Raw genomic sequence first — 15317 nt, forward strand, 5'->3', positions numbered from 1 at the left:
TTATTTTATTCATTATTTAGTCACTGACAAAACCTTATCCAACTTGAACAAAAGTTGTTAATTAAATTATAAAATTAATGTGACAAGGAAGCCTAACGAAGCACATAACATTATGTAGCTTAAGAGGCCTTTGCTTCACAAAGAAGTCAGCATTTAACGTCGCAGGAAACCTTGTTATAGCCGTGAAATTCACGTTCCAAAAAAAAACACCAGCGCGCAAGGTCGCGAGTAATCACTCAGGCTTCGTTCTATCCTTTAATCTGATTGGCCAACATCAAAACAAAAGGTTTTACGACACGGAAAATCGTTCTGCCGCTGTTGTTCGTAGACGTTACTTTTGGGTGGAGAGAAGCGACGACCGGAAATACGCCTGTGTCAACAGGCTAGGGAATTAGGAGAACAAACGAGGAGGAAAATAAAAAATATATATATGTATTTTTTCCCCTTCAACAGGGGGGATTCAAGTTCTGGATTCCGGATTCTTTAACGGTGGGACTCAGCCTCGTACCCAGGCCAGTTCGCGTTATCCGAGTTACCAGAGGAGGCTTGGAATCGAGAACGAAATCGCCGAGAACGACTGTGAACGAGACTAGGTGAGACTTGCTTTCCGGGTTCCACAAGCAAAAATTTTCTGGACTCCGGGACTCCGGATTCTCGCAAGGAAGAAGTTCCCAGATCCCGGAATTCCCTTACAAAGGGTTACCTGGATAATTCAATTCAAATACGGTGGATTCTGGCGATTAAAGAGTGTGAAGGGAACATATAATGTTGTGACCGAAAGGAGGACAAAAAAGACTGAAGAAAAAAAGACAACCGACGCGCAGCCCGGCCAGCAAAGGAAAAAAAAACTTAAATCACACGTTTTTTTTCGATCAATTAACGTTCGTTTTCCATCAATGCTAGATAAAAAAATCATGAGCAAGTTCAGTGTGGTAAAGAGAACATCATCCGTTACAGAAGTCATATAAAAGCATGGTAAACCCTCTAATCCATTCATCTTCGATTCATGAAAATCGCCTTGTCCAAACTATTCTTTACCTTAAAAGTACTTTTTATTCATCAAATCAACCAGAACATTCCCAGTAGGATCAGCAAGTTTGGCCCTTACTTCGTCAGGGTTAAACTTCTCATTTGTTTGATACCGTAGGTTTGGCTTTTCGCTGAGAATGATCTTTTTCACAAAATCAGCGACTTCATTGGCTTGTTGCATCACGTCCCCAAATTTTTTCCACATCTTTTCTTGGGCAGCTTCAAATAAGTGAGAAGATTTTTCGTCACAGGCTGGCTTCTCATATTTCTTGTGCCAGTTGTTCAAGTCTTCCTTTGGTGATGTTAAGACAGGACCTGGTTCCAATAAAGAACACCTGTCAAGTAAAAGAAGAAGCAATTGCATTTTCTAAGTTAGATAATGTTAGAGAAGTAGCCGTAAGGCCCGTTTACACAATACAAGCGAAAAAATTGGAATCGCTCAGATAAAAAGACGAACGGCTGGGATAACCTTTTAGCGAGCTTAAGCAACGAGAACTACGAAGTCCCGGAAGTTCGATGTCTCGCTTAATGGAACGCTTCTGTCTCACGCAATGACTCTGAATGTCTCTGTTTTAACTCCCACTGTACGAATTTGTCGAGTCAGAGCGCTGAAAGAGAGAAAAGATATACATGCGGTAGATCAAATTAGGTTTCAGGGAAACTTCCCACCTACCCCTCCCCTAAGCCGTCATTTTGCCTCAAGTGAGAAGTAAGTGTTAATGTTAGCTTAGGGGAGGGGTAGGTGGGTAGTTTCCCAGAAACCTAAATCGATCCCATCCGTTTGCCAAATTTGACGTCCGGGACGTCAACGTTCTCGTTGTTTAAGGTCCGTTTCTGGCGGTATTTTAGGCCCAATTAGGTGTGGTTAAGGAGCCCCCCTAAAGCTCAAGGGTATTTCAGCAATACCAACCTGAAAGAGTCTACATTGGTGTACCTGTAGCTTGTAATTTATGTTATATACTTTAATTACCTGATGTTAAATTGAAGCAAAGTTGGAGCCATAGCTTCAGTTAGTCCCTCCATTGCAAACTTTGAAGCACAGTACAGCTGTAAGAAAGGCATTCCAACAATTCCATAATGGCTGCTGTTGTGATAATGTGCCCGCTTTGCCTCGCTTTCATGCTTGGCAGCACAGCTTGGATCAGTCGCAGGGTACCAAAGAAGTTCACCTCAAACAATTCCTTGGCCATATCGACTGGGACACATTCCACTACGCTAAACAATCCCATCCCAGCATTGTTAACTGTTGGGCATTTAAAACATGTAGTTACAATATTTATCGTCCTGTACCAGGCACTACTTATTCGCGCGCCTAGTTAGCTCAATTGGATAAGGGACGGACCATTAGAAAAGTTATGGGGGGGGGGGGGGGTTGGGGAATTTTTGAGCCGCAGGAATTTTTTTTCGTTATCAAATTCCTTGTATGAATTTTTTTTAGGCCGTAGCAAGAATATTTTTAGGGTTAGTTGGCGTGAATGAATTTTTTTTCATTTAATTTTCCCTTGCGCGAATATTTTTTTTGTACTTCGCCAACCCCCCCCCCCCCCCCCCCCCACCACCTGCTTCGACAACGCCAACTTTGACCCTGTTGAGCTATCTGTTGGAGTTGCTAAGGGCTCTTTCTTGGACCAGCTATCGTTTATGATGTACATGAAAGATTTACCAAATGTCCTTTAATTCTGCAACATTCATTGCATGCTGGTGACAGTGTTTTATATTTTTCCATTCAGAAGTCAGAATGTAAATTCTGAACTTGAACCTTACAAAGCTGTGACTGGATACATACTGATCAATTTATTCTTAACATCGAAAAGTCACAATTTATTTCAATAGCAGCACCGCGAGGCTTATTAGAATTGTCTCTATTACCATTAACGCTGGCCCATATCAGCTTTTATGCTACCTTATGATGTAACCTGCTTCATCAAATAGAATGATGATGATGATGATGATGATGCTAATATAAATTATTTTAGTTTACTCTCATTCGGTGATTTCTTAGTACGTATTGTTCATTTGCGCATTAATGGCAAGTCGTCCTATGCCAGAAACACGTGCCTTATTTTCCACGCCTAAATGCATGGGATTAATATCCTTTTCACCGGTCGATGTTATTCCTTATAGAGATATATCTTGTTCATCAATTCAACCTTAAAATTACCAGAAGATTCGGCAAGTTTTTCTTGCACCTCATCGGGGTTGAACTTCTAGTTTATTTGGTATCGTAGGCTTGGCATGTCACTGAGTATGATTTTTTTTTCACGATCTCTGCCACCTCATTGGCCTTTTGTTTCATCACGCCACTTCCGAGTTGTAATAGAGGGAACGCAATATTCAGTAGGGTCAGAAGCATTCAAGAGGAGAGAAAGCTGGTTGCTATGGTGTCTTAACGATTTTACCGACCTAATATATGTAGATGTAGATGTGAAAGCAGTCAGCTGGAGAACATCTTTCGTTTATTAATAATTTCGATGAATTTAGAGTCCTGGCTTTCGAAAAGATCTACCAGCCCTTTCGTATTAAGAGTCCTGTCTCGATATCACGCCTTGATCCATCTGAGCCTCCAATTCATTAAATTCGTTAGACTATAGCTAGGTCGATACAATTCGAGACAGCACTGAAAAGGAACTTTTTAATTGTTAAAAAGGACATAACTATCAAACTCGGAAACTACTTACACAGCACATCGATTTTCCCCTTCAGTGTCGAGCACCTCTTTAACAGCCTTCGTGACTGATTCATCACTGAACACGTCCATCTGTTTGATAATCAAAGTGTCTCCAAGTTGATCCTTCCCTTCTTCCTCCAGTTGTCCTTTCTTCGCCAGATTTCGCATGGTGGCGTAAACCTTTGAGGCGTTTCTCGGCATCTTTAGCGAGATGCACAGCGGTAGCGAGTCCAATGCCGCTGGAACAACCAGAGATGAGAACGATTTGGAGAGTCATGCCTTTTTTGATCTGGGGTGTTACGACCACGATCAGGTCAGGATAAGTGATAGATTTGCATATTGGTCTTTCGTTTTTAAACAAGATAGGAGCGTGACACGAACGCAAACTGAGCATGCGTCATAAACGAAATAAAGTCGCCATGATGATGCGTACACAAAGATGAGCTCAACCCCCGTTCAGAAAAGAGGAAAGAAAAAGAGAGAATTAGAAAGATAACTTAAGGATAAAGGATACTTTTAGTAATCTACTTAACTTTACTTAAAGGAGTTGCGTCGGGGAATTTATCAAAATTCAAACAGAGGGAACTGCCAACTAAAGGAACGTTCATTTTTTTATAGGGTGGGGGGGGGGGGGGGGGAGAGATGGGGCTGGTGGGATTTGAAGGACAGCTCCTGAAGAATATGATGAACCCCCCTCTTCATCATAACACTTTTCGGGTGGCACCCCATTTTATCCCAAAATAATTGAGATGACCGCAGCCCCCGCCCCCCCCCCCCCCAAAAAAAACGTTTTCGGGTGACGTTTTCCATGCCGATGCCGTTGCCCTCTTCGTTGCTTATAAGGTCCCTATTATCACAAATGCTGTCACTGCAAACTCGAAAGAATTCTTTTTTTGATCCCCCCTTTACACCTTATATTTTTTAGCCAGCCCCGCTCTTTGAAGCCTTATTAATTGGCATGGCCCCCACTCAAATCCCACCAGCGCCCCCCCCCCCCCCAATAACAAATGAACGGTCCCTAAGTGGGTGAAACATGAACATACCACTCGAAGAAGTTAAGGAATACATAACAGAGCAAACTGAATACAAAAAAGGCGCAGATGGAAAAACTGAAAGAAGATATTGAAAGGGATGGACCATTTTTGGTGAGATCTTCGCCGTATGGTTTCCCTTGTGGGGAAACAATGGTAAAATGAAATTCTAACGTGAAACAATCGATGTCTCAACAACCATTATGAACAAGCATACACTGCGTCTAAGGAAGTACCACCTTAGCTACATCCAAAATAGTTTCAAGGAATTTATTTTACTTTTAACAATCAACTTCAGAGGTATTTCACATGTGTTTGACTGATCATGCTAAAAAGAATGGAGTATCATGCTTTTTGGGGCTTACCCATGAGACCAGAGATGAGGGGTTAGTAATTATGTTCCAAACTATGCTCGGCTGAAGGTGTTATGCTTCCAGTTAAGCAGGATTACCTAGTTTTTTTTTCCAGCCAGCATCGGCATTCAAAATGAAAAACCACAGCCAGAAAAGCGTTTCGGCAAAATTCCCAGCAAGAGTTTCTCATTCGCAAATTCTTAGCCTGAGGAGCGGATCCGTTGGGTATGCTGCCTAGTACGAAATAAATATTCCTACAGTCTCTTGGATATTACTTTTGAAAAAAAAAAACATAGCAAAAGAAAAAAGCAAGGATTTTTTTTTTCAACATTGCCAACATGAACTGGACACGAGTCTTTTTAACGTCAATATCTACGCTGGTAAGATTATCTAGCTGGTGTTGGCCTAAAATACAGTAATGTCCGCACTGCTGTGCAATGAATCATCTAATTATGGTAAAAACGTGACTGCTATAACGGGTATTATTTCTGATGCTTTAGATGCCGTAGTATGCTCACACGTTTACCGGTTTAATCTGTCAGTCCATCCGTCCCCCTCCCGGGAGGGGGGAGAGGGGGGGTGGTGGAGACTCCGCATATGAAAGTGGTGGGGATGCTCGTCGTCTCCCTTAGGGGTGTAAATTTCGGATTTTGGTCTCCTTTAGGGTGTTCTGGGCAAAACGCCATCATATTTAGCCGTGAAGGTCTCGTTTAGGGCTGTACGCGAAAAAATATAAAAATATATATTTGAGATGTTTATTTTTAATTCGTTTTATTTACTCCATTCATATAATCCAAGTTTTCTCATTTGTCTGTGTTTTGACATGGTCTCTTTTAGGGATTAAAAAAAAAACCTCGGGCCACGCCCAGATCGGTCTCCTTTAGGGGTTTAATTCAAAATTTTCGACGAGCATCCCCACCCCTTTCTTATGCAGATCCCCCCCCCGGGTCTCCCTACTCTGAAGCCAATGTTCAGGGAGAGGGATTGGTTGCAAGTTAAAATATCAAGAAAAACTTCCTGTTTGAGTCATTTAATCGTCTCAGCTGTTAAACGTGACGCAGTGTACTTTTGTGGGTATGTGAAATTGATGCCATTTGTCCCTGAAAACTATACAAAGGGTAAGGAGTTGGACCTCGGGGCGGAGCCTACCCGTATAAAACTTTGTGCGGTACCGGCTTGGGGAAATGTTACAGAATGAATCTGATTGAATTCAACACAAAATGATTAGTTCGCTGGCTGAAAGTACCGTATTTATTCAATTAACCGCCCTGAACGCTTATCACATTTTTACAATTTTCTGCAAGTGCGGTACGTTTATTTTGCAACAAAACAGTAAATGGTAATAACCAAACGCGAAGATGTAACAAAGCAAGGTTACTCTGAAGATGACTCCGTCTTCGGGGAAGTCTCATATTAGTGCATATTCAATGTTTTTTTTTGGGGGGGGGGGGGGAAGGGGGGTGGGGCTTATTCGAAGCTGGGCGCTTATCAACTTTTTCTGCCTTTAGGATGGGCGCTTATTCGAGGTGGGTGCTAATTCGGGGTTGGACGCTTATTTGATTAAATACGGTAACTGTAAATGTCGTAAATAACAGAATCGAAAAACATGTATATCAAAAAACTCCCTAGAGCTTTCAACAAAACCCTCAAATTTACTGGACCAAAAATTAACCCCCAATTTGCGGAAGGCATTAAAAGATATAACACGAAAAAATAAGAACATTAGAAATGGAATGTTTGTGTTGGTTTATTCGTCATACCATCTGAATCTTCAAATTGTTTTGAACACCCATACGAAAAAAAATCCTTACTAAAATCAAGCTACCCCAAAAAAATCCTTTCCAAATTAATTTTCCTATCCAAAAAAATCCTGGAATCAAACCCAAAACAAATTCTTTGATAATCCCCGTCACGTCACTTGAAATCGGGAAATCGGAGGATTTTTTTGCCCATTAGAATCTTATTCTAAGAAATCTTTAAGAAAAAATGTCCCGAAAAGCGCTCGAAAATACAAACGAAATGTGCTGATGCCCCCTGGACATCCTATAATACTCCTTAAATCGAATTAATTCAATATGGCCGCCGTATGGGTAAAAAGGTCTATTTGGTAACATTCTACGATTTCGGTGACCTTAAAAAGTTATAATGAGAACTAATGGAGGGAAAAAGCTGAGAAAAAAGACTAAAACTTCGTGTTATCCCGGCGTTAACGGCTGATTACAGCCTTTAGTACATCTTATTTTACTTATCTCGCAATAATGTTATTCATATATAGTTTAGGAAGAAAAGGGCTACGGACGCTACAAGTTAAAATACTAAGAATTATTCTGCGTCAAGGAATGCTTTCTTGACCATGTCCATCAATTCATTTCCAGTTGGATCGGTAAGTTTTTGTTTGACGTCTCGCCATACGCCTTTCAAATTTGTTTGATATCGTAGGTTGGGTTTTTCATTGAGTATAACGCTTTTCACAACTTCCGCAATCTCGTCTGAAGTTTGCATCGTGCTTCGGAAGTGATGGGACATCCGCTGTGCAAACGTGCCAAACAGTTCCTGGGTCTCATTGTCGGATTCTGACATTTCGAAGTTACTTGCCCAGTTTCTAGAATTTTCGAGTGCTGAGGTCCCCACCGGACCTGGTTCGATTATTGAGCACCTGTTTGATAACGGGAAAGTAAAGCTTTAAAAAACGTCGAGTTTCGATTTCTTTAAATAATGAGCGTCGCTAATTTTAAAGTTTGCCCTCGAGGATGAAGTTTTCAAAAAAAACAAAAGGCAAGATCAAGAGGAAAATATGGCCGGTCTTCCTGAATCTGATGGCGAGGAAGCACGGACTGGCGCACTACTGACATTGGTTTACGCTCGAGGCAGTCAACAGATTAGAAAACAAGGGTTACGCTTCTCGCAGACAATTTATAATTATGAAAAATTATGTAAAATATGAAATCAAAGACAATAAAATAAACACTAAAGTTATACCAGCTCGTGGTAAAGATCGATCAAAATGTGACAATTATTTATCGTTACGCAAGATGGCATGATGAAATCGACGCACTCCTTCTCACCTCATACTCTAGGAAAAGGAGCCATAGCTCTCTCAAAATTGGCCATCTCCCACACACTTAATTATTTAAGTGAAACTGGAGCTCTGGTGCCAACGCTACAGCGTTCGATTGAGAATCTGCCCCCAAAATGGACTAAACAGCCTGCTGGGTTTAATTTGCTCAAGGTACCCTGAAAACCGTATACCCTTTTCCGTGGCACAGTTTAGGCCACTAGGGAGTACCCCCCCTTCCCCGGAATCGCAATTGTACAACTGCAAATGAACCTCTTCGTCTGGCTTACCTTATATTGAAATGGCGTAGAGTCGGAGCTATTGCTTCTGTGAGGCCTTCAATGGCAAACTTTGTTGAACTGTAAATAGCATTGAATGGAGGAGCCACAATTCCTAGGATGCTGCTGTTGTTAATAATACAACCGCTCTTTCTTGCTTTCATGCTAGGCAACACGGCTTGGATAAGTCGCAGGGTACCAAAGTAGTTGACATCGAACATTTCCTTGGCCATTTCAATGGGCGTGCATTCTACCACGGACCACAACCCGAACCCAGCGTTGTTGACTGTGGAAAAAACGGGTCATCATGTTTGGATTATGTAAATGGCCGTTTATTACTGCAGAAAACAGGTCAGCATTAAGAAGTTCAAGCCTTACTTTACTGCATTTCCTGTGTATCTGCGTTCTTGGATGGCGTAGGTATCGCCGTAGGTATAGCCTGCGTTTCAAACACTATCCTAAACTTCAGTCCTTTCCCATCCCCGGTATCGAACATGTGCCGTTAAAATCACTGCTTATAGGGCCCCGGTAACAAAAAAAAATGTCGAACAGCATGAATTTTTACATTAACATTTTCCTCATTATATACATTTTTAAGACCAGTGAATGAATAATTTTTAGGGTTCCTTGGCGTGTTCCCCCCCAACCCCCAACCCCCCCCCCCCCCCCATAGTGTCCCTTCTATGTACCGGGGTTCCACCCGTGGAGTCGAGATGTTTTTAGCCTGTACACAGACGTTGTCGAAAATCGACGAGCACGCGAGCCAAGTGAGCGCTTGAACGGGGGCGGTGCACGCGAAAGAAAAAGCGGTCAACAATTCCCTGTAGTTTCAAGTTATTTTCATAGTGATACGCAAGCACGACGATCTCTAAAGAGAAGATAGAGAATCTGTGAATAGGCTAAGATGTTTATCACTTTTAAGTGTGAACTAATTTTGGTTTCGAAACGTACTGAGACATACAATATTGGATTAAACTGAAACATCAAAAGCCGACACAACGGGCAAGTACGGAAAACCAATATGTGTAACTTAGCGATTCGTCCTGAACCATGATCATGAAATATCTTCCTTAAAAATTCCCACCATTTCTTTTGTTCATCTTTCATTTTTTTCGTTTCTGCTGTGCCCATGTTTGAGTTTGCTTCCCCCATCTCCGAAAAGCGCTGGCAGTATGCTGTTAACATTAATTTTAATTTTTTTTTCCCTTGACCTTGATATAAACATGATGAAACTTAACCGCATTTATTAGCCACCGTGTCTACAAAAATATACCCGGTCAGTTAAGAAAAAAATTAGCAAACCGCAGTCGAATAGAATGTTTCAGTATAATCCACAACTAGTAACAAGGCTCACGAAAGTTTGAGAGAAGAGATTTAAGATGAATAAGACTGAACTTCTAAAATATGAGTATATCCGTCCCAAAGGGCATTAAACACAAACACAGATAATAAAATTATTAAAATACACCTACACAACACATCAATTCTTCCTTCTATATCGAGTAGTTCTTTGATGGTTTGGTTGACTGTTTCATCACTGCACACGTCCATCTGTTTGATAATCAAAGTGTCTCCAAGTTGTTCCTGTCCCTCTTCCTCCAGTTGTCCTTTCTTCGCCAGATTTCTCATAGTGGCGTAAACCTTGAAGCGTTTCTCGGCATCTTTAGCGAGAAGCACAGCGGTGGCGAGTCCAATGCCGCTGGAACAACCAGAGATGAGCACAATTTGGGGAGCCATTTTTGTTTAATCTTTAGTGCTTGGCAGCGACTTTGTAACTTGATTAGCACAAAGTAACTGTCACACGGTTTTCTTGAGGGCCTCTCAGCTCGGGTATTTACTTATCTGACAAAGGGCATTGAAATTTAAGTTAACAAAAGAATGTCTTTAATTATATGCAAATTAAATGGTCATTCTTTTAATTGGCAAATACAAAGTCGTTAGCAGAATATAGGCTGCCAGCAAGCTCTCTAGTTCTCTCTGTGGTCGGGGCCGGAAAAATCGTATTTCCTCTATCCCCCGCCCTTACAAACCCTTAGAGAGGTTGCTCGCAGGATGCCGAATCCAGTTGAGAATGATAGGAGGAATGAGTGCATGTTTTAAATACAGGGGGAGAGAGGAGGCAACTTTTGCCTCCTAACAAACGTCTTTAAATTTCGCGAATTTGCAAAGCTACTCTAGACGACTCTAAGCTAGGCTCGCATCTTGCTCTTCGGTAGTGGTGCCGACGGCAAGTTGAAAATTGAAAAACCGGTCAAAGGGTCAGTTCAAATCAGTGCACGCTTGCTGCCTGAAGAGTCTCGAATGTTCAGGCATCTTATATTCCGAATATATACATCACCATTTTCGGAAGAAAAATAATTATAACAACTCAGTTATATTGGTCTCAAGGAACCCAAATTGACGACACTACACTCTTCCCTTCAGGCGATGTAATTTCATCGCTAACGCTGACCTCTTGCCTGGACCTTATCTTACGAAATTCTCTGTCAAAATGGAAGAAACATGCAAGCCATTTTTTCTTAACTCTTTCTTTTTTTTCTTCTGATAAACATTTTCAGTATAACCCGTAATATAAAGAACCAGACATATAAATAAAGCACTGGAGTTGTTTCAGTTCCAAAAAACGCAGACAGCACATTGCGTCGTGCCCTTTAATAGCGCAAATAATTTGAATAATTGGCCGCAAGCATCAAGGTTGTATCAATATTAGGAGGTATTAGGGTAATTAGCTAGGGTAATATATAAGCTTAACTTGAAAATAACATTATGATAATCGATCTTTGTTTTCCCTCCAAAATTTTTTCATTTTTTGGCAATTTTTCTTGGGACGATTGCAAGGCTCAAGATAAATTGGAAAAATGCAAAATTTTGGAGGAAAAACTAACAATATAATGGTATTTTTAAATTAGGCCTATTAAGATAAAATGTAAATTCTTTTGATTGAGCCGACGTGTTGTGTTAGCTAGATTCGAAGGTGAAGAGTACAGAGGTGTTTATGATTCCATTAATGTATCCCCCGAGTGTAAAAATTTTGTTTATCCAATTCATGTCCAATATTCCATGATCCAGTCAAAAAAAAAAAAAAAGCAAAAAAATATTTTTCACTCGAAACTGAAAAAATCTTCTTCCGCTGCGAATAAGGAAGTCGCTAGTGCTAGTGGCATTAATTTCATTGTTCCTCAAAAAGGTCATTTGAAATTTTCCATTATCCAAGGTCAAAATTGATATTTTTCGTTTTGCGAGGCTTGAGCCTCTGATAAGCTTGTTTCTAGTGTTTGTTTAGCCAGAACGACTGTAGCCCAAATTAATGTGGGATTTCGGACGTCACGATTTCATTAAGTCTGGAATTCATCATTTTGAAACGTTTTTCCTTAAAAGTTTACAAGCCAGACTAATGAAAATGTCAAGTCTCCTTGTTTTAATTAACGGTACTAAAAATAAGGTTAAAATTGAAGGAAAGGCTGATCGGACAGCTAAGGGTTACAAATACATTTGCCTAATTTTTTCGACTAGACAAAACGTAAGTCTCCATCAGGGGCTAGAAAAGCTACATCATAGGTGAGAATGGAATAAACGGTTACAGTGTTTTAAATGAGACAAAAATAAAAAAAATATAATGTGATTGGTGGTGACCTGACAACATTTATTACTAAAATTCAATTGAAAAATGACTTACACAATAAATTAGACCTGAAAGGAGGACTCAGAACATTGCCTAAATTAAGCTTTTCGCCGCTCATTACATCAGCAATTGTCAGATATATCTGGAAAGTGACCAACTAAGTTCCCCAAGGCGGCTTATCAGGAGCTAAATAAAGCTTTTTCATTGACTAGGAATAAGCATATTTTCATGGATAAATTTTAATTTAAGTACTTTTCCTTTTTAGAGTACAGTATGTAACTATATATAATCCTCCCGTTGTAAAATAGAACTCACGTAAGTGGCTAGCCCGAAGCCGAAAAGTTCGTCGTTTGGCTTGTCGTAGGACGACAACACCAACATTTTAGGTGAGGTAAAGCTTATTCTGGATTTCAGGCATGTGGTTATTCACTTTCACGATTGGTATTTTTTGGCTTATTTAGCAAATCTCCGCAGGCTGGCTGCTTAAGGTGACTCGACCCAGTTTTTTTGGGGAGGTACCATCCTACTTTGAAGCTCTCTGGTATCCCCACCTTTACTTTTATCGTAAGTCTAACACATAGAATGGATAATATATAGATCAATCTACAATATAACATAAAATTTTTGGCGATCGGAGTAAATGACACGTGGTTATAATGCCACGCCCCTTTGAGGTCTGAGTCGAAAATCTGCTGTTGCCGGCATTTTTTCGTGAAAATCTCTCGGCTACACATAGTGTGCATTAGTGCCTTGCGCTGGACAGAGTTTCAACAAAATCGCAAAGACCCAATTCGAGAAATTCAGCGGTTTCCAAATTTAGGTCATAATTTACGCGAAAATGATAAGCAAACTTAAAACGGATTATATCTAATAAACTATGAGATTCATCTCTTTATTTTGGGCATCGTTATAACAGATGGGTCCTTGCAAGTCAGCAAAACAATTTAGGGCCTTGTAAATGCGCGCGATTTCGAGCAAAGCAAACATATACAAATTATAGTTTTCGCTATTTGTTGACGTTTGTCAGCGTTTAAGAGTCAATCTCACAAAAAAAGCATTTTCTTAAAAATTCGTAGTTTTTTTTCCTTCAAATTTTTTCAGGGCCACAATTGATTAACTAACTACCCAGACTCTGAATTTCATGGTCATTGAAAAACTGTGACATTACCTTCTATAAGCCCAAACTTGAGTAAACATTGAAGATTTTTAGCGTTTTGGCTGAGTTTGTGCTTTGGGAGTTGTCTATTGTTTCTAGTCTGTCATTATACAGCATTCTTGTTCAGCACGCGTGCAATGACCGCGCTTGGCTGACTTCCGAATGCTCACCGAGATACCGTATGATAATTTAGTATAAGAAAATAGAAGGGATTCCCGTCACGAGTTGGTTTAATTATTGGCTTGCATTAAACCTATGAAAAAATGATATTTTTTTAATAGTAAGTAGATTTAGTGTGTAGCACTTCTTGATTTTTTTGCAAAGGCACAAGAAGCACGAGAATTGATTAAAAATTGTGAATTAAACCTCTATGTATCACGCGATGGCCTGTCTCACTGTACCAAAGTTATCGTATCTCGGTGAGCATTCGGAAGTCAGCCAAGCGCGGTCATTGCACGCGTGCTGAATAAGAATGCTGTATAATGACAGACTAGAAACAATAGACAACTCCCAAAGCACAAACTCGGCCAAAACGCTAAAAATCTTCAATGTTTACTCAAGTTTGGGCTTATAGAAGGTAATGTCACAGTTTTTCAATGACCATGAAATTCAGAGTCTGGGTAGTTAGTTAATCAATTGTGGCCCTGAAAAAATTTGAAGGAAAAAAAACTACGAATTTTTAAGAAAATGCTTTTTTTGTGAGATTGACTCTTAAACGCTGACAAACGTCAACAAATAGCGAAAACTATAATTTGTATATGTTTGCTTTGCTCGAAATCGCGCGCATTTACAAGGCCCTAAATTGTTTTGCTGACTTGCAAGGACCCATCTGTTATAACGATGCCCAAAATAAAGAGATGAATCTCATAGTTTATTAGATGTAATCCGTTTTAAGTTTGCTTATCATTTTCGCGTAAATTATGACCTAAATTTGGAAACCGCTGAATTTCTCGAATTGGGTCTTTGCGATTTTGTTGAAACTCTGTTCAGCGCAAGGCACTAATGCGCACTATGTGTAGCCGAGAGATTTTCACGAAAAAATGCCGGCAACAGCAGCCGTTTTCGACTCAGACCTCAAAGGGGCGTGGCATTATAACCACGTGTCATTTACTCCGATCGCCAAAAATTTTATGTTATATTGTAGATTGATCTATATGTTATCCATTCTATGTGTTAGACTTACGATAAAAGTAAAGGTGGGGATACCAGAGAGCTTCAAAGTAGGATGGTACCTCCCCAAAAAAACTGGGTCGAGTCACCTTAAGTTGGCACCCCTGCGTCGAGCTGGCCTAGACCGTCGTGTGGATTACTGATGAGGCTCAAGTCGAATGACTCGGCTAAGGCCTCTTTGCATAAGGTGAGGTAAGGTTTACAAGTTGATTTCCATTTGACATCCCACGTATAATTTGGCTGGCGCACTTGTTCTATTCATATCCATCAGCTCATAGATAACACATGAAGAAAAAGACGGACTTTCTCTGACACAGTCTTTCTCTGACACAGGTCACTTTCTATATAATTTTACAGTCGATAACTCGAACCATGTTTTGAGCCCTCAAAAAGTCGGGAAAAAAAGCCGTCTACTGCAGGCGCGGATCTACAATAAATACTGACCGATTTCCTAGTTTTAGGGAGGTCTGGCGGCATGTCCCCCCGGGAAGTTTTTTAGATTTTAACTCCTCAGAATCTCCTTTCTAGGATTTATGAGTCATTCAGACAGGATATTTTCTGACTTTCCAAACCATTTTCCAGATTTCAGTTGGAAAGTTCAAAGTTTTTGCTAATATTTATTGTGAAAAATCTGACCGATTTCCGTAAAACGGTGGAAATCGGTGTGGATCCGCGCCTGTACTGGCGTCCGAAACATTGAATTTTGGATTTCCTATTGACGTGCTGAAGGAGTATAGTTTACTAGTGGAGGATGATGTTGATTGTCACAGGCTAACTTGAAGCAGCTTTTCTTCTCAAAACAGTAAAACGCATGTTCTATTTAGGCTATGTTTTGTTACGTAACGTTCTGATTTATCTAGAAGTATCTTTTAATTTTCACTTGACATTTCTACAATTAAATGTGATTAAAATGTTCATTTCCTTATTTTCTCTTTTTTTGTCTGTTCACCATCAT

General features: G+C 40.2%; 1 protein-coding gene and 1 pseudogene across 1 annotated transcript; both read right to left on the reverse strand.

Annotated features, from left to right (window-relative positions):
- Nucleotides 1–935: 935 nt before the first annotated feature.
- On the reverse strand, nucleotides 936–4095 carry LOC140921382 (retinol dehydrogenase 8-like; annotated as a pseudogene).
- Nucleotides 4096–6542: 2447 nt separating this feature from the next.
- On the reverse strand, nucleotides 6543–10253 carry LOC140921219 (retinol dehydrogenase 8-like). Its single transcript, XM_073371197.1, has 3 exons — nucleotides 9887–10253; nucleotides 8427–8700; nucleotides 6543–7737 (listed from the first exon to the last, which is right to left on the reverse strand). Exons 1-3 carry the CDS (start codon nucleotides 10149–10151, stop codon nucleotides 7404–7406), a joined length of 873 nt encoding a protein of 290 aa, XP_073227298.1. The 5' UTR covers nucleotides 10152–10253; the 3' UTR covers nucleotides 6543–7403.
- Nucleotides 10254–15317: the final 5064 nt, after the last annotated feature.

The sequence above is a fragment of the Porites lutea genome, chromosome 12 (assembly GCF_958299795.1).
Source record: "Porites lutea chromosome 12, jaPorLute2.1, whole genome shotgun sequence".
NCBI classification, from domain to species: domain Eukaryota; kingdom Metazoa; phylum Cnidaria; class Anthozoa; order Scleractinia; family Poritidae; genus Porites; species Porites lutea.